We start from the raw sequence: 19236 nt of genomic DNA on the forward strand, positions 1-19236 counted from the left end.
CTTTGCCATCCAAATATATTTTCTCCACATCTGAGTTCTCATCCATCTCCATTGTCTTACACTTCTTGCACACAAACTGGTTATCATCTCTCAATTTACCAGTAATTCCATTGCACTTGTGCATCCAATCATTATAAATACCACAGGAAAAAGGCTATAGTGTTCAAGAAATGCTCTGCTGAGCTGGCCCCTGTCTTCAAACTTTATAACAAATGTCTGGATGAATCTTGCTTCCTTAATAGCTGGAAACTTGCGATCTTGATAGCTGTTGTACCAGTGTTTAGAAATTCCAGTGAAAAAACTGATCCGCTCAATTATTGGCCTATCAGTTTCCTTTCACCCTTCACTAAAATCTTTGAGTCACAAATTAATCTAGTGTTAGTCCAACATGTAGTTAATGCTAAACTTCTTTCTGATCAAAACTAAGGATTTAGGTAAGCCCGTTCTACTGCAGATATCCTAACGATGGTTGAGAAACTGTTTCCAAATATTCCATAGCTCGAAATCTTGTGAAGTTGGCCTTGGTGCCAAACCTTATCAAATGCATTTGATTTCTCAAGAGGTATTGCTTTAGAGAGAAATCCCACCCCATCAATAGATTTACTAATCCTATGTGAAATTACAGTCAGTACATCAGTTGTAGATCTCACAGGATGGAAACCATATTGCTTGTCATTAAGTAGGTTGTTGACAATTTCTATATTTAACAGGTTCAAGAAACTTGCTCATGATACACAGAAGACTAATTAGTCTGTACTGAGATGCAGAAGACCAAGCTCCAGTAATTTTAAATTCTGTGCAGACTAATAAGGTTTGCCAAGTGGATCAGAAGCATTTCTCCTTTAAGTATCATTGTAACGGTGCTGCAAGTATGGGTGCTAGTTACAATTGCAGCTTTTTTAGTACTATGGCTGAAATATTGTCAGGATTCTTTGGCATCAAGGTTCTTGATGAGCGTGGCAGCATCACAAACAGATACGAGTATGTGGATGTTGCTCAAATTATTTTTGGTTTTGGGAAGTAGGTGGCCCTGATTGCATAGGGTTGAGTTTGATGCAAAGTTTTTAGCAAAGAGTTTGGTTTTGTCAGATGTTGACAAAATCATGTCAGGTCTATTCATGATGCTCAAAATAAAGGATACACTTCTGTTCAGGACCTTGTTTGTTATTTGGCAAGACTCATGGGAATCAAACCTCTATTCTTCTTTGGACTTGATAGGCTGAGCATACGACTCTGTTTTCTATAATCCTTCTGCAGCGATTACAGGCAGTTTTATAGGTGGCTTTAGTTTTAAAACGTCCATTACATTTAAAACAACTGAGTGCTGGTTTCTGTGTGCAATGGCGGCAGCGCATTTGGGGGTGTACCATGGCTGGCTGTTCAATTTCTGTTGGATTTTTTTTAGGGTATGTAGCAGTCTGTGCTAATGATTAACCAATCAGTTAAATCTGAAGCTATAGCATGCATATTCTTTTTTGTTGTATATTAACCCCAGGAGCTGATCTTTAGACTGGTCATCATGAACAATGGTCCATGGGAATCTGTTGCGTATAAATAATATGTATATCGATTATATTTTGAATCTCCACTAATATATAAAAGGAACTTTGTGTTTATCTGACTGTGTGAGTTCATTCCCTATGAACTCGAAAACAGCTGGGTCAATTTTTATGAAATTTCACACGAAGGTACTTTATGTGCCTGACAGTGCTCTTAGATAGGTTTTCTATCAGAATGTCTTCAATAAGTATCAATAATCAAAATAATAATCTGATGAAAAAAGGCGATTTTCACACCTTGCACAGCCTAAAATCCCAGGTGTATTTGAGAAGTTTTATTACCACACAAGCCGAAAGGCCAAACGTATAAAATCAAACGTTCCAGTTTAGAGCACAATTGAAGCATGATACTTGATTTTTGCATTTTAAACTTTAATTCAAGCCATTACATATAAAAATAATTTTATAAAATCAATAATAGGTTCTCTACAGTGCAATGTAAACTACAATGTGTTATAAACTAAGTCACTGCAGGAGGGCATGTGATGCTTCCTCTCGGTGCCCTGGGAGGGGTTCCCAAGTAGAGCAGACAATCGATTTGATTGAAAACTGGACGATTTCACCAATTTCGATGACAATAAAGACATGTGTGAAACATTCGTTGATCATCATTCAATCCCGGGCAACGTCGGGTCACCCTGCTAGTCTATATATCTATAAAAGTGAACATGTCTGGGTACATTTCCCTATGCAATAACTCTGTCAATTTTCAGTCTACAGACTCGAGATTTGGTATAAAGAGTACTGAGATTTGGGAAAATCTTTGTAATCCGTTTTCAGCCAGAAATTTGGTTTTTAAGGGGTCAAAGTTCAATGATTTGACCTTTGAGAACTCTACCAAACTCCTCCACCAAGTTTGGGTATAAACAATTGAAATTTTAGATATAGGTTCCTTGGACATCAGTCTAACTTAATAACTTGATTTGAGCCAAAAACAATAAATGTTAAGGGGTCATAATAGGGGTCAAAATTAAAAAAAATTGACCACCTTTTTTTTTTTCTGCTCAACATACACCTCCAAACACCCGGAAAATGCCGGGCTGAAATGCTAATTAAACAATAAAAGTATAAAAAAGAAAATGCTTCATTTGGTTAGCATGTATTATACGTTGCTACAGTGTTACTGCTCATGTACACTTCTAAAGAAAATACCCTTGACTAATCTACTAGCAGTAAAATCCCATCCCTTCACAAGATGTCGAAAGATTTTCTACTCTAATAGATTCTTTCTTCGACCGCTTGCCTTGGGAATTCCTTCCCTGTATCCTGTTTTCCCAACTGGACTAATATGCAGAAATTTAAATTTAATGTGAATAAATCTCTTGTTTCTCAGTTTTCCGTCTTGTAGATTAGTCCTGTAAACTTCAGCTTTACTGGGGATAAACAAACAGCTGTGAACACTTTGGCATTAATGAGATAAAATCTGCAATTTTAAAAAGCCAGTTTAACGCAGGTTTTTTTTTTTTTTTTTTTTAAATAAACATTTATTTATTTTATCATCAGATTTGGGGTGATTTAACACCAAGAATATTGCTCGTTTATTTTGGTTTCCTTTTTTTTTTCTTTTTTGCCATTTCTTGTGTGTAATCAGGGAAATTCTGTATCTCGTTATATAGCAGCAAAAAATTCAAAAGTTAAATCAGGGGAGGAATTACTGTGGTCACGTTATTTGGATAAGTAGGTATTTTTTCCCTCCTAGTTAAGCGTTGTTCCTATTTACAATGCCTCCCCACGGGACAGAGTTAGACACCAGGGTCGTTTTTTTAACGTGGAGAAAAGGAACAAAAATAAAAATTGTCTCAGTCTGACAGAGAACAAGAAATTGAAGTGCAGCATCTGAAGAATAGATACTAAACTTTGATCTTGTCCCGAAGCGGTGTTTATATGTGAATAAAATCTGCAATTTAAAAAAAGGGAAATATCCTTGAAGAAGCTGTTATATTACTAAAAATTTGATTAAAAAACAAATATAAGTTGTTTTTTTAGTTTTTTTTTTTTTATTTTGTTATTGTTTTTAAATTCTGCGTTGTTATTGGCTTTTTTTTAAATTGCAAATTTTATTCAAATGTAAACAACGCTTACGTGGGGTGGAGAGTAGGGTATCTAGTTATCATAATAGAATTATAAAATCTTCTTTTTTTTTTTTAATTATATTAGCTCTATTCTGCTCAGTACTATACTGCAATTAATAAAGTAGGCCTAGTTATCTTGTCTTTACGCTAGGTGCAGAGAGAGGCCGCCATATTTAACTTAATTTCAACCTATGTTAATTATTTGTTATTAAATTATGGTTAATCTGTTTCGGTCTCCTCACAATGTTTTTCTTTTTTCTTTTTTACATGGGAGTCAGCCCTTGTCAAGGTCTGAAGGCCACTCGAGGATAAGGGTTAATAAGTGTACGGTAGTCAATGGACAATATTATATTGATAGTGGTAGAAATGGGATAGAAATGGATTATTGGGGGGGGGGCGCTCCACAAGAACTTGTTTACATTGGACTTGAAGACGACTATTGCAGTCAGCTGGAAAGCAGGCCAGCGGAACAGTTCCATAGGCGGACAGATTCTTGAAAGAAGCTTTGTTCATGGAATTTGCGTTTAGATTTTCGTACAGATAGAGTGGAGGGAAATTGTTGATAGTCATATTTTAATAACACTTAAACTTAGGAACTCCTGCATAATGATATGCACAAGGCTGTCAAAATGTTCCACGACATTCAGTCTACAATCACTGTACAGCGTTCTTCCAGCTTCTGTCTGTTATTTGCAAATTGATTTTGATTGTTTCCAGTTTTGTTATAGTCTTCCTTTTTGGTCCTCCTTTTTTTCATCAGAATCCATTAAAGCACTTCCTTAGCAATTATCTCTCTGAATCAATCTGAATCTCTCTGAATCAATCTTAAAGCTTATCCGAGCCAGCCTAAATATCTTTTTATTACATTTTCACCCCAAACAAGGCACATTGCCACTTTGATGTAGGGGGCTACTATCAGGGGCAACAACTACTGGAGTACTATGTAGGGATTTGGGCAGCAAGATGTGTGTTCACATTACACTTGAACTTCTGCACGTCAGTACAGTTGGGGAAGCAGGGGCCTGGAATGGAATTCCAAAGGCTAGTGGTTCTGAGGAAGAAACTACAGGAGTAGAAAGATCTTTTACATCTAGGGATCTCTACTGTGTGGGGGTGGGATTTAGTTGCCTGTCGGGTTTGTCGAGGGTGTTTACATCTTGGGGGCACAAGTGCTTGCAGTTCGTCAGAGCATTCACCATTAAAATACTTGTAGAACAGGCAGAGGGATGCAACATTTTGTCGATTGCAAATAATGGACAATACAAATTTTTAGTGTGATTTCTGACTTTCCTGGTTGGTAATTCGATCACTCCATTTGATTGTTTCTATGGCATTTAGAATTAAATGCGTCTAATTTGCTCTTTTGGCTGATTTTGAGATGCCAAGTTTCACTTTGATATAACAAGATGTTGTTGATGTATATTCTTAATTTAGTTCTAATACTGAATTTTTTGTTTTACCAGATCTTGCAAACAATTACATACATGAAATCAAATTAAATATGGCGGTCTCTTTAACTCTCTGCCTAATGAGAAGGGGACATAGTTAAGCATGCTTTGTCAATCGCAGTACCTAATGGAGTATGACAAATGTAATTGACAACCTTTTCCCTTACAGTAATAACAAGAAGGTGGAAAGGTTGATTTACTTCACGGCATCATTGATAAAGTTAATAGTTAAAAAAAAAAAAAAAAATTTAAAAAAAAACATGCAAATAATACCAACACTTCCAAAACAACAAATTAATTTCACTTCTCATCTTTTGTTTTTTTGTTGTTGTTTTTTATTTTTTTATTATTATTGACAACCATGACACGATTTTTCCCCTCTGTTTTTAAATGAGCACTTTAAAATATCTTGTCCGATTGTCTGACATAATTTTTTTTTAATCATTGATTTTGTTTTGGTACAAAAACATTTTCTTGAAAAATAAATTTTTTATTTTTTGCAAATTTATGAAAATGTTTTTTTGTTTTGTTTTTTTTTCTTAAATAAGCCCTCATGGTGAGAAATATTTGTCGCTATTTTATTTTAAAACATTAATTCAAGAAAGAAAAATCCTTGTTAAAAATAATATAATTATTTGTATGTCAGATCTTCTTAATGACAAAAGAATTTAACAATTTTTTATTAATGAATTTCATTTTTATATTTTTATACATTTTAAAATTCTAAATTGTTTTACTAAATGAGAATTAAAATAAACACAGCATTTTTAATAATGGTGAAAATATTTTAGCATTTGAATGTATATTATGAAAATTCTATAATTTTACTAAAATATTTTGACAAATTTATATTAGTGAAATGGTTTATATATGGAATGATTGGGTAAAGATGTGAACAAACTAATTAAAGTATTGACACAGAAACATGGCTAATTTATAAAATTCACGGCCATGGAAGAATGAGAAAAGATCTGTTTAGGCATTAAAAAAAGTTTTTTTCTATTTATCTATTATTAAATGAAGAATCATTTCCATTAAAAATCTATTTAGTATTATGCATCTAGAATTGAAAAAAAAGTATGCTTGAAAAATGTCAATATTATGTTACTAAGCAAAATCAAAACAAGATGGCGACTGAATTTGTGTGATTTTGCTTATTCATATAACACTTTTCAAGCATGCTTTTCTCAATTTTAGATACATAATTCTAACTGGATTTTAATGGAAATGATTCATTATTTCATAATATATAGCAAAAACAATATAAAATTATTTTTAATGCTGAAACAAATTTTTTCTTGCATTTTTCTGTGGTTATACATCACCAAAACATATTTAAAGTTTTAATGAGCTCATTTCTATGCATGCCTAATGTTAATGGCAAAATGATTTGACAATTTATAAAAACTTCCTCATTTTTATTAATCGATTTTATTTTGGTACTTATGCAGTATAATGACCGTGTTATTCTTGGAAATTTACGGAAGGTGCCTTAACCCTAATACAAAAAAAATCATAAAGAAAACATTTGTTTTCACTCATTAGTTTATTATAAGAAATATCTAAATATTTATCTTGATTTGAACAAAGAAAGTTTTTTTTACATCAAAAAAATTTTTTTTTAATTCTTTTAAAAAATTTTGTTTACTATAAATTGTTTTTTATTCAATGTTTTTTAATGAAACTTACTTTATAATGAATGTTTTTTTTTCTTTTGAATTTTAATTTTCTAAAAGTTTTGTAAAAATTGTCCAATAATTACGTTTCTGAATTTTTTTAAATGATGATTAGTTATTCATATTATTTGAATTCTTTGGACTACTGTTCTCATCTTGAGTGTTATTTTCACAACGTTTTGATTGATGTAACCTCTGACCTTCTTCAGGTCTATCTTGTCTAACTTGTAAGATCCATTTTACAGTACTTGGTAAAATTCAGTTATAAAAATGACCTTCTCCTGAAGGTTGGTTTAATCCTTTGAGTGGGTAACCGAAAATACAATTACAAAGTACTTAAGACCTCTATCTAGTAATAGCTGATTGAACAAGAACATGCTACCCTCATAAATTAAATGAAAGATTCCGTTTGAGATTCGGTGCAGGTTGACCAAAATGTAAAAATGACATTCAAGATAAGAATAGAAGTCTGAAGAATCCAAATCCTAAAAATTGTCCAATAATTAATTATTCAAGAATATTGTTTTCATTTTTCAAGTAATTTTGGTTATAGTCAGCTAACATACTTCCTAACTTTCAACATGGCTGCTACTGGAAGTGGCGACAAGGCAAATTTGCTCCTTCACTTTTTAATTTTTCCAATCGTTCTTTTTTTTATTTAATAATCTTTAAAAAGTTTTTGCAGTCTTATTTTAATTAAGAATTATTGAAGATAGTTTTATTTATTCATTTTTTTAAAGAATTATTGAAAACACTTTTTAATATCTTTAATAATTTGGGGAATATTATGTATTTTTTTTTATGATGTTTGAAATTTCGTTATTTTCATTCCAATTTTATTTTTATACTTTCATAAACATATTTTTATAAAATTTCCCAAAAAATAAAAACTTTTTTAAATTTGTTATTAAATGTGCAAGTAAAAATGTGTTATTTAAAAATAATTAGTTAGGAAGTACGTTAGTTGACTATAACCAAAATTGTTTTAATTTTCCAATGAATTAGCTTCATACTGACAGAAATATATATTTTTTATTGAAACAATCGGCCAGTGTTTGCACAAAAATATGAAACTCGTTCAGTATTTTCCGTTTTTTTCCATAAACCACTCAGACGATTCTAATGATAGCATTATCCTTATACTGCATAAACACCTTCATTTTTATTAATGTATTTCATTTTTAAATTCTCAAACAAATTGAAAAATTTTATACATTAAAAAAAATGTTAATGATATTTTTTTTTTTCTTTCACTGTGATTTTTGTTTCAAATAATTCCATGTTATCAACTTCTCAAGTATGTATATATATATATATATATATATATATATATATATATATATATATATATAAAAATGTTCCAGAAGTAAACATTTTTATCATCTTTCAGGTTGATATACAAACTCCGAGAGTTTCTGGCAAAATTCCAATGGTGAGGATCCGTAATCCATGGGGTGAGACCGAATGGAATGGAGCCTGGAGTGATCAGTAAGCAAAAGTTTATTTTCATTCAAAACATTTGAAGTTGGCCATTTTGAAATATTTCAGGTATCAAGTGGCCTTCACCTCCTGATTGAAGTATTTGGTCGGCAGTGCAATCAAAGTCCAAAGCATCAGTTCAGATTTTTTACTTTTTTTTTTTTTTCATTCCAAACAAGGCATATTTGGTGTTGTGACTAATAAGAGACTGAAGGCAGTTGAGCAGCAAGATGTTTGTTCACATTACATTTAAACTTCTGCATGTTAGTGCAGTCAGAGAAGCAAGAAACAAGGAGGGAATTCCAAAGTCTAACTGTCCAAGGAAAGAAACTATTAAAGTAGAAGTAGGGGCCACAACAGTGAAGAGGTGGAATTTTGTTGCTTGTCTGGTTAGTCGGAAGTATGTACATCAAGGTAGCACAAGTGCAATGAGTTCATCAGAGCACATTCCATTAAAATACTTATAAAACAGGCACAGGGATGCAACATTGTGGTGATTGGACGGAGGTTGGAACTTGGCCAATTAGATTTGGGACACTATTTTTTTTTTTTTTTTTTTCCTTTGAAAAAGTGTGTGGGGGGGGGGCGTTGTCTAAGAACAAGAGACTATTGGGAGATACTCTAGCCCAGATGTGGTAAAAATACCCCATGCATGGACAAATTGTGGCTTTGTAAAGATATATAATACTCTCTGGTGTGAGTAGATTTTTTTTTTAGCATGTTTGCAGTAGCCTTGGCAATGTCCTCAATGTATTCCATTTCATGTTGCCTGTGAATGCTAAGCCGAAACTTTGAACAGATTTTTAACGAAAAAGTGTGTCCCATGTACATCTTTCCTCTTATTTTTTACCGACTGACTGTACTTCTTCGATCTGTTAGTGATGTAACAATCTTCCAGCAACTTCTTTTGGTGATTAAAAAAAAAATAAATTGTGGACTATTCTGTACTTTCAAAAAAAAATTATGAACTATTCTGTACTTTCATATAACAATTTTCACAGTTAAAGTCATCACATTGTGGTCCAAATTTACGACTCTAAATTCATCATTCTATAAAAATAGGCTTTTTTATCCAAGCGGGCACCATCTAATTTGCATTTGGGTAACGAGATTTCATGTTGCTTCATGAGACCCACCAGCATATAATCAGACATGGCAGCCATTATTTTATTGGAGGGGGGGAGAGTAATCGGACCCCATATGCTGGATAAAGTCAGAAGTTTCTATCAATTTTTAGCGATTATTTGCCACAAGCCATAACCAGGCATTTTATCACCCTTTCCTCGCTTCTTTGGATGTAGTTCTGCAGATAGATCTATATTTTATGTTTCTGAGTGGAGAAGGGTTGGATTATGCCTAACTTGGCAGCTCTTAAACATCCTGATAGGCTGGATTCCCTGAATTGAATGATGACAGATGAGTCTGCATGGCACCCTGTAGTTGGGTGAATGTCTTTCTCAACCTTATCCACAGCCCTCTGATCGAGTGCCATTATTGATAAAGCAGTAGTTCTTTGCCAAATGCCAAGCCATGCTCAGAAAACTTCCTCAGCCCAGTGACCTTTCATGATTTAGAAAGGTACTATACAGCAGTTTAGTCAAAGATACAGCCTTGGATCTACTTGGTTATTAGGTTAGTTTAGAAGAGATCGGCTCAAATGAAATTGAGCACTGGGTTTACATTATTTTGGCAATTCTGAGTACTCCCTGCTGATTGGTCCCGGATGTATATTTCTTCAGTTCGGAGTAGTGATTGCCTGTATTGCTATTTAACTGGATGTTGTTTTGTTTAACAGCATTTCAACTGATAGGCATCATTTTATGCCAGGAAAAGGTTTGTTTTGGTTGTCAATTTCTTGAAAAGTTAGTTTCTCCAAAGTAAAATGTTGTTTAGAGGAAGTTTGAATAATTTTGTTACTTTAAATACTTTACAATTTCTTGAAAAGTTAGTTTCTCCAAAGTAAAATGTTGTTTAGAGGAAGTTTGAATAATTTTGTTACTTTAAATACTTTACAATTTCTTGAAAAGTTAGTTTCTCCAAAGTAAAATGTTGTTTAGAGGAAGTTTGAATAATTTTGTTACTTTAAATACTTTACAATTTCTTGAAAAGTTAGTTTCTCCAAAGTAAAATGTTGTTTAGAGGAAGTTTGAATAATTTTGTTACTTTAAATACTTTACAATTTCTTGAAGCTCCACTTCTTGGGACACCTCTCCAATATTTGCTTTTCCAAAATATTTCTTCCAGATGTGTTCATGGCTTCTACACGATCAATAAATGTTTAAATAAAATAAAATATGCATCAAGTGCGCTTGAAAGCCAAATCACAACGCAATATTAGGAAAATAAACAAATATTTTACCTGTTTTAAATTCATAACATAAATATATTTCGGAGCCAAACTCCATCTTCAGTATGTTGTTTTCTTTTTTTTTTTTTTTTTTTCTTCCTTGCCATGTTGTAAAGTTGGAGAAAGAAAAGTCTGTTTGTAAAAAGCCGCGTGTTTTATCTCAGCAGTTGTATTTTGAAATGTTGGAACTGTGCGTAGGTAACATGAGAATAACGTCAAAGGTGTGAGTTCCATATAGAAACGCTGATTTAATTTGAGTATACTTCTGAAATATATTTGTGATAAATTTCAAACAAGTAAAATATTTGTTTATTTTCCTAATATTACGTTGGGATTTGGTTTCAAGCGCACTTGATACATATTTTATTTTATTCAAATTAAAACGTTTCCATATGAACTCTCATTCTTTGACGTTATCTCGCGTTGCCCACGCACAGTTCAAACATTTCAAAATACAACCGCTAGAAACAATGTGTGGCTCTTTACAAACAGACATCTTTCTCCAAATTTCCAACATGGCAAGGAAGAAGAAAAGAAAAATAACAACACAGTGAAGATGGAGTATACCTCTGAAATATATTTGTAATAAATTTCAAACAAGTAAAATATTTGTTTATTTTCCTAATATTACGTTGTGATTTGGCTTTCAAGCACACTTGATGCGTATTTTATTTTATTCAAATTAAATCAACGTTTCTATATTGAAACAACACTGTTGACTAAAAAAAAAATGTGCATTTTGATGTTTCCTCAGTTTGGATCAGTGCGTTAGTTTTCTATGCCTGATTCATAATCGATTCATCACCTTTCTTTGTCCCTTCAACTTTACTAGTCTTACTTTGCATGAAATTATAAATATAAAAAAAAAATTTATTCATAAAATTAACTAAAAACTTAGAACTACTCCTACAGAGATTTATTTTTATAATAGTTTAAAAATTTATGAATATAGATTCTGTTATTCAATTAAATTTATTAATTTATTTATTGCGGACTATTATCCTCATCTTTCTTAGTTGTTGTTTCATGACGTTTTGGTCAACTATTCCTCTGGCCTTCATCAGGTAGTAACCGCGACGGGATAGGAACTCTGAATCTCCTGACTGCATTCTCAGCAATTACTGCCTTCCATAGTTGTTGTCGTGTCACCACGTTTGCCCAACTAATCCTCAAGCCTGCTTTGGGTAGGATTGAAACTGCTATCTTCAGACAATTCTCACCTGGAACTGTAGAGATTCAATGTCTCTATCCACTGCGCCACGGACCCCAAAGGGCGATCAAGGTTGTATTTTTTGGTCTTATAAATCCATGTTTATTTATTATCTTCCGTGGTCGGGTCCGTATATATTATTGAGTTGGAATTCATTATTGAGATGAGTATTATTTTTATTAATTTATAATTTATAATTATTCATTAGAAACAGCATTTTTTTCGTAGTTATATTGGGTTCCAGAGGGTGAAATTGTCACCATAAACAGCATGTGAGGAGATTATATGAGGTTAAACTTTAAACGTTAATCAGGATTTTATTCTTTAAGCATTAGCTTAGGTTTAAAATTAGCTGAAATAGAAAAAGACTGAATTCTATAGAATTTAACAAAATGAGTAACAGGGAATGAAACAATGTATTAGGATTTTTATGGAATCCGCAAGCACGTTAGAATTTTTATTGAAGAAATGACTAATTTTAATCTTTTTATTTTTATTTTATTTATTTTTTTTTTTTAAGATCTGAAGAATGGCGCTTTATTCCTGAAGAAGAAAAGTTGGAAATTGGTCTTGTGAATGATGATGATGGAGAATTTTGGTAAGTTTGGGAAAATAAAAAGGTTTCATAGATGATTTTTTTGCATCTTTATATATCTACTTTGCCTGGTCATAAAATATGTATAAATATTATATTTTAATTAATGCAGAATTCTTTATTAATAAACAGAAATGCTATAGGTATTAAACATAATGTTAAATTCCTTTTTTAAAAAAAAATTTTTTTTTAAATGAAGTAAAAAGAAATCGAAAGAAACGAAGATATGTGCGAGTGATGTTAATTCTATTACTAACACTCTTTTTTTCTTGTTCCTCTTTTATTAAAATACTAGCAGGCCACCCAGCATTGCCTGGTCCTGAAATATGCATAAATATTATATTGTAATTAATGCAGAAGTCTTATTACAAACAGAAATATCATAGGTTAACGTTAAATTCTATAAAAAAAAAAAAAAAAAACACACAAGAAACTGAGACATGTATGCAAGTATTGTTTTTTCTTCCAAACAGTTCATTTCTTGCAAGTTAAAAAAAAAAAAAAACTACTCAAGCTGAGACCAAAACCTAAAGCCAGTGAGTTATGTATGATAATCATTAGGCCAGCTTGACACAATCTTTCAAAAATGTTTTCAAGCCTACTTATTAACATAAGCAATCTGTCATGTGAACGGTTTGCGCATGCGCATTCGTGAAACAGTTGACAAATAGATAAAATAAAAATCTGATGCCCCCACCCCACACACTAATTTTTCAATTTAAACCCCCTTAGCAGCCCTGTTTTCTGGATGAAAACTGATTAAAAGGTTTGCCAGATGTCTTAATACCCTATATACCAAATTTCAAGTCTGTGGATCAAAAATTTGTTGAGTATATTGGTTTAGAAGTGTCCTCTCACACACATACATTCTCACTTTTATAGATACTTAGATTATACTTACAATTGTAACAATATTATATATATATATATATATATATATATATATATTATATTAGAGACAAGTGTATAACCCTTTATGACCTGATTGAACTAATTCATTCAGTCATAAATAAATGAATATAACGGCATAAATAAAGTGGGAAGTGATTCAGATACACCTTGTACATATTAGTTCAGTATCTGGGTAGATGCCAGGTACCCCCAGATTGCAACTGTCCATTGTTTACATTCAGTATGCCGCCATCTGTCTCAGAGTGGAGGGTTTTGTTTGTTGTCAAGCACAATGGATAATAATCAAAAATCTTGATTCCAGTAAAGCAACTGTCCCTGACAGCATTCCTATTATAGTGCTGAAAAAGCTTCAACCAGAACTTGCTCCCATACTTACAAAGCTATTTAAGCGTTGTCTAAGGAAAATTGCTTCCCAACACACTAGAAAACCTCATTAGTTTGCCCCGTATTTAAAAATTCAGGTGATCGCTCATCTCTCTCTCAATACAGACCAATCAGTCTTCTGTACATCATGAGTAAGTTGCTAGAATCTATGTTAAATAGAGAAGTAGTCAACCACCTCAGAAAAAATAACCTCCTCAGTGACATGGAATATGGTTTCCATTCTGCTAGATTTACAGCTGCTGTGTTAACAGTTATATCTCATAGGATTAGCAAATCTCTCAATGGAGGCTTCCTTTCTAAGGCAATTTCCCTTGACATATCAAAAGCTTTTGATGGAGTATGGCATAAAGGTCTACTCCACAAAATCTCCAGCTACAGTATAGCTGAAAACGTCTTTTCAATTATTAAATCATTTCTCTCTGATAGGTTCAGAAGAGTAGTGGTTGATGGGCAAAAATCAGAATGCTGAAGTCCCTCAGGTTCCATCCTAGGCCCAACTCTCTTTCTGATCTACATCAATGATCTTCCAAATCACATTGTAAGATCATTTGTAGACATTTATGCTGATGACACAATCATCTATGGCAACACTTCGTAAACAACCAAGTTCTCTCTGATTCTTTCTTCTCTGATCTTGAGCACATATTGCAATGGGGGAAAAAGGTGGCTGGTTAATTTTAATGCATCTAAGACCAAACTTCTATCTTTCCATCATGAACACTCTGATCCCTGTCTGGTATCAATTGAAACGAATGGCTCTCATCTTGAGGAGGCTCCATGTTTTGACAAACTTCTGGGCTTGACCTTTACACCTGATCTGAGATGGAACACGTACATCAAATCTGTTGCCAAGGCTGCTGGGAAAATGGTGGGATTGTTCTATCATTCATTAAATATCTCACTGCTGATGCAATTCTCTACACTTATAAGAGCCAAGTGCGTCCAAGGATGGAGAACTGTTGCCATATCTAGGCAGGAGTTGCTAGAAATAGCTTATCCTGCCTTGACAGAGTTCAAAATAGACTTCGTAGCCTAGTGGAGGATACCCTTTACTTTTCCCTGGAACCTCTTTCCCACAGAAGAGACGTGGCAAGCTTGCCTCTGCTTTATCGTTATTTTCATGGCAAGTTCTCGTCTGAGCTCCAATCTATGGTTCCTTCCTGGCCTGACTTACACCAAAAACACTTTAGTTGAAACCACTATCAATAATTTCCCCCACTGTTTATCTGTGCCTAAGCCTAAATGTAGATTCCATGAACAAAACTTCTTTCTTAGAACTGGACGCCTGTGGAACTCTCTTCCGTTTTCCAGCTGACTACAATATGGTTGTCTTCAAGTCCAACGTGAACAAATTCTTGATTAGCCATCACCTTAAGTAATCCAATTTACCAAATTTCCACTACTAACGATGGCTGGCATGTTCTCCTTGACCACTCCCTCGTTAACCCTTATCCTAGAGTGGCCTCCGGACCTTGATAAGTGGTGACTCCTTTGCAAAAAAAAAAAATGTTTATGAAATGCAAAAATTCTCAGTGGTAGTTTAGCTATCGTTTTCTAATGGAAGAACGTTCTAGTGAAAAAATCTTAAAATCCTGTTATCATCCTTTAAACTAAAATTAACAAATAATTTTTTAATCATCTACATCATAATTCAGGTCATAAAGAGTTAGGAATTAGGATGGGAAGTTTCCACATTTAAAATTAGATGGAGTGGAATTTTCCATCTTGGATTAGAAGTCTACATGCCCTGACTCTGACATCACTGGCACAGTAAATGGATGTGGCAAATTGATAAAGATGTAAAACGGGCAGTTTGGCTTTTGGATAGTGATTTCCTCCCGTACATTGAAAGAACAAATAAAAGCACAAAGAAATTTTTTTTTTTACTTAGAAGGTCACCACTTATCAAGGATTGGAGGCCACTCTAGGATAAGGGTTAAGTGTTGGGCAGCTTGTGAGACAACACGATCAGTTATGGTGGAAATTGGGTAGGGCATACATTATTTTAGGGGACAACTCAATAGGAATTTATTCACATTAGATTTCAAGACAACCATGTTATAGTCAGTCGGGAAGCAGAGACATTGTATTGTTTTCCACAGACAGTTCTGTGAAAGAAACTCTGCGCATGGAATTTTTGTTTGTGATCAACAACACCTCTATCCCCATAATGGTACACAATTACCAAAGAAAAAACCCACCCACCATACTAACACACATGAAAAGCAAATTGTTCTGTGATAATTAATTTAAACCAGCATTTCTTTTGGTGAGCCTTGGGCCCCCCTTACTGAATAGCTCAACACTCATGCCCCCCCCCACACACACACGCTTCAACAACAACACAAAAATGCAAATGTTTTATGTTGTTTATTAAGTTACTCTAAAATTATAAATCAAAACGATAATTTTGCTGGAAATAACACACTTGCTGTTGAGCCCGATAATTAAAATAATCGTTTTTGGCATCGGAAAACAGGCACAAATTTTTACAATACCGATTCTGATACTTAAAAAAGTTCCAATTTTTTTGATTCCCGAATCTAATTCCGATTAATCGTCCCAACACTAAAAGATAATAATAATGATAATTTTATTTTGGAACAATTCATTTTAAAATGAATAAAGTCGAGATTTTTTTTACCTTATGGACATCAGATTAATCATTAATCACCATCATTTGATGATCTCATTTTTTTTTTTTTTTTTTTTTTTTTTTTAAATGTTTGATGGGTGTCAACATACATACAAACGTGAATGCATTATTATATAGCTTCATCCACTTCCAATTTTTATTAATCTAATTTTTTTATGACAGGATGTCATTCCAAGATTTCGCCAAAAATTTCAAAAAACTTGAAATTTGTAACTTGGCACCAGATTCTTTAGATGAAGAAGAATTGAATGCAAGATCCAAGAAACGCTGGGAATCAACTTGCGAAAATGGATCCTGGGTGCCAGGTGTGAGTGCCGGTGGTTGCAGGAACTATATTGGTAAGTTCTTTGGTGGACAAAAATTAGCATTTACAATCAATTAGGTTGATCAAAAAATTACCTTTCTCATAAACATTTTTTTTCTCAAAAGTTTTCTAAATAAAGATTTATAATTTCGATTATTCTGATTATTAATCTCATCTTTTGTGTTATTCTCACGGAATGAGAAATTTAATTCACATAATCCAGATTATACAAGAATTAATGGTGCTTCTTCGTTATTAGAGTGAAATTCAAAAATTGAAATATTAAATTGCAAGTACAACCAATGGTATCTACTTACTTGTTATGTCTCAGTAATGAACATATCCAAAAATTACAAAAAAGCGATAAGGTAGAAAATTAATTATTAATGAAAATTTTTTTCAAAGACGATTAGAGAAAATTGAGTTTTGCTAAAAAAATAAACAAAAAGTTGAAATTATAATAAGGGAGGTAATTATTTTCTAAAAACTTTGAAAATCTTAAACCAATTTAGCAAAACTCATTTTTCGTTGTCTTCGAAAACTGTTTTCATAACAATTAATTTTTTACCCCATGGTTTTTATGCCAAAACACTCCTGTCTTATGAATTTTCTAGTGATGGAAGAGTTTGTGATGATGTTATTGGACAAAGGCGACACGGCGGACATAGTCTTTTTAGATTTTGCCAAGGTGTTAGACTCCATCAACAACCATCTGCTCATACAAAAACTCTTTGTGTATGGTCTGAACGAATCGGTATGGACAAATAATTTCACTGCCTTGTAAGATACCTTGGGAAAGGCAAAGATTAAAGGCGTAAATCCTAACAAAAATCCGGTTTTGAGTCTCGATAGGCGAACAGTGAAGCACTGCAACACCTGTCCGGCAAATTTTGCAGCTGCTCTGGCTACAACCGTATTGGCTTGCCTTTCCATCGGACTTAGTCTTCAACACCTAGAAGGAGACCCTGGTAACTAGTGTCCTTATCATTCGCCCATGCTTGCTTCTGGAGAGCTAACTCCAGCTTCGACTTTATAGTCACAGCAGACGTTGGAGTGTACCAGACTAGATGCAGAATGCCATTGTCTCATTAGACAGAAGGTTGCCATCATCATTAGAATATGTTGCTGATTCTAAAAAAACTTTGAACATTCATGTATATTTCTTGAACAACTTTCGTCAACATCTCTTGGTAGTTTGTCAAAAGCGTTATCGAGATCTGCAAAGCAAAATACCATTTCTTATTTTCAAGGCATTTCTCTTGCTTGTTCCAGGATAAAAAAAAAAATATAGCATCAATGAATCTGCAGATATGCTAATTGTATTAGTCTTGCTCATATTGAGGATTGAACCTTCAACTTGTGAAAGCTTTGATTATTTCTTGGCGTTTTTATCTATCATGCCTCCAGCAGTTACATATCACGTGGATCAGGTAAAGGGTTCCATTTAAAATTCCATACAGATGCACCTAAAGGTCAAGTTTACCTCAATAGAAACGCAAGAATAACATCCAAGATGAGAATAATAATCCAAATATTCAAAATAATGTTTATCTCAAAAGTTTGTTAAACCTGTCTTTTCTTCCTCTTTTTCTTCCTCTTTTTCTCATTCTTTTTCTTTCTCTTTTTCTCATTCTTTCCCAGTATTTTTTTGTTTTTTTTTTTATCGGTACATCTTCTAATCTTGGGATGCCATCTATGAATATCTTTTTTTTATCTTTCCAGAGACGTTTTGGACGAACCCCCAGTACAAAGTGACTTTGACGGATGCTGATGACGATGATGATGACAACCTCTGCACACTTATCATAGCCATTCTACAGAAAGATAGACGAAAGAAAAGAAAAGAGGGGATTGATCTACTTACCATCGGATATATTATCTATAAGGTAAATGTTCATTATTTTTTTACCCTTTTTTTGCCCTTTTCTTTTTTTTTTACCCTTTTCCTTTTTTTACCCTTTTCCTTTTTTTTACCCTTTTCCTTTTTTTACCCTTTTCCTTTTTTTACCCTTTTCCTTTTTTTACCCTTTTCCTTTTTTTTACCCTTTTCCTTTTTTTTTACCCTTTTCCTTTTTTTTTACCCTTTTCCTTTTTTTTACCCTTTTCCTTTTTTTACCTTTTTCCTTTTTTTTTACCCTTTTCCTTTTTTTACCCTTTTCCTTTTTTTTACCCTTTTCCTTTTTTTTTACCCTTTTCCTTTTTTTTACCCTTTTCCTTTTTTTTATCCTTTTCCTTTTTTTTACCCTTTTCCTTTTTTTTACCCTTTTCCTTTTTTTTTACCCTTTTCCTTTTTTTTTACCCTTTTCCTTTTTTTTTACCCTTTTCCTTTTTTTTACCCTTTCCTTTTTTTTACCCTTTCCTTTTTTTTACCCTTTCCTTTTTTTTACCCTTTTCTTTTTTTTTACCTTTTTTTACCCTTTTCTTTTTTTACCCTTTTCTTTTTTTACCCATTTCTTTTTTTTTACCCTTTTCTTTTTTTACCCTTTTCTTTTTTTTTACCCTTTCCTTTTTATTTATTTTTTTTTTTAACCTTTTTTTATTTGGGTTATTTATATTTAGTGGGAGTTATTTCCCCACCTCTTACAGCAGGAAGA

The 19236-nt window shown here is 32.9% G+C and overlaps 1 protein-coding gene across 17 annotated transcripts in view; it reads left to right on the forward strand.

Moving 5' to 3' along the window:
• The window catches only part of LOC145256322 (calpain-B-like), a 267137-nt gene that overhangs the window by 181654 nt on the left and 66247 nt on the right, over positions 1–19236 (forward strand). For all 17 annotated transcript variants that reach the window (XM_080115058.1, XM_080115066.1, XM_080115067.1 and 14 more), the window contains 4 exons: positions 8146–8243; positions 12312–12389; positions 16501–16676; positions 18365–18528. In XM_080115058.1, the coding sequence (XP_079971184.1) occupies positions 8146–8243; positions 12312–12389; positions 16501–16676; positions 18365–18528 (516 nt within the window). The remainder of the gene's footprint in view (positions 1–8145; positions 8244–12311; positions 12390–16500; positions 16677–18364; positions 18529–19236) is intronic.

Source organism: Euprymna scolopes, chromosome 32 (genome assembly GCF_053919585.1).
Source record: "Euprymna scolopes isolate OS-2025 chromosome 32, ASM5391958v1, whole genome shotgun sequence".
In the NCBI taxonomy this organism is placed as follows: Eukaryota; Metazoa; Mollusca; class Cephalopoda; order Sepiida; family Sepiolidae; genus Euprymna; species Euprymna scolopes.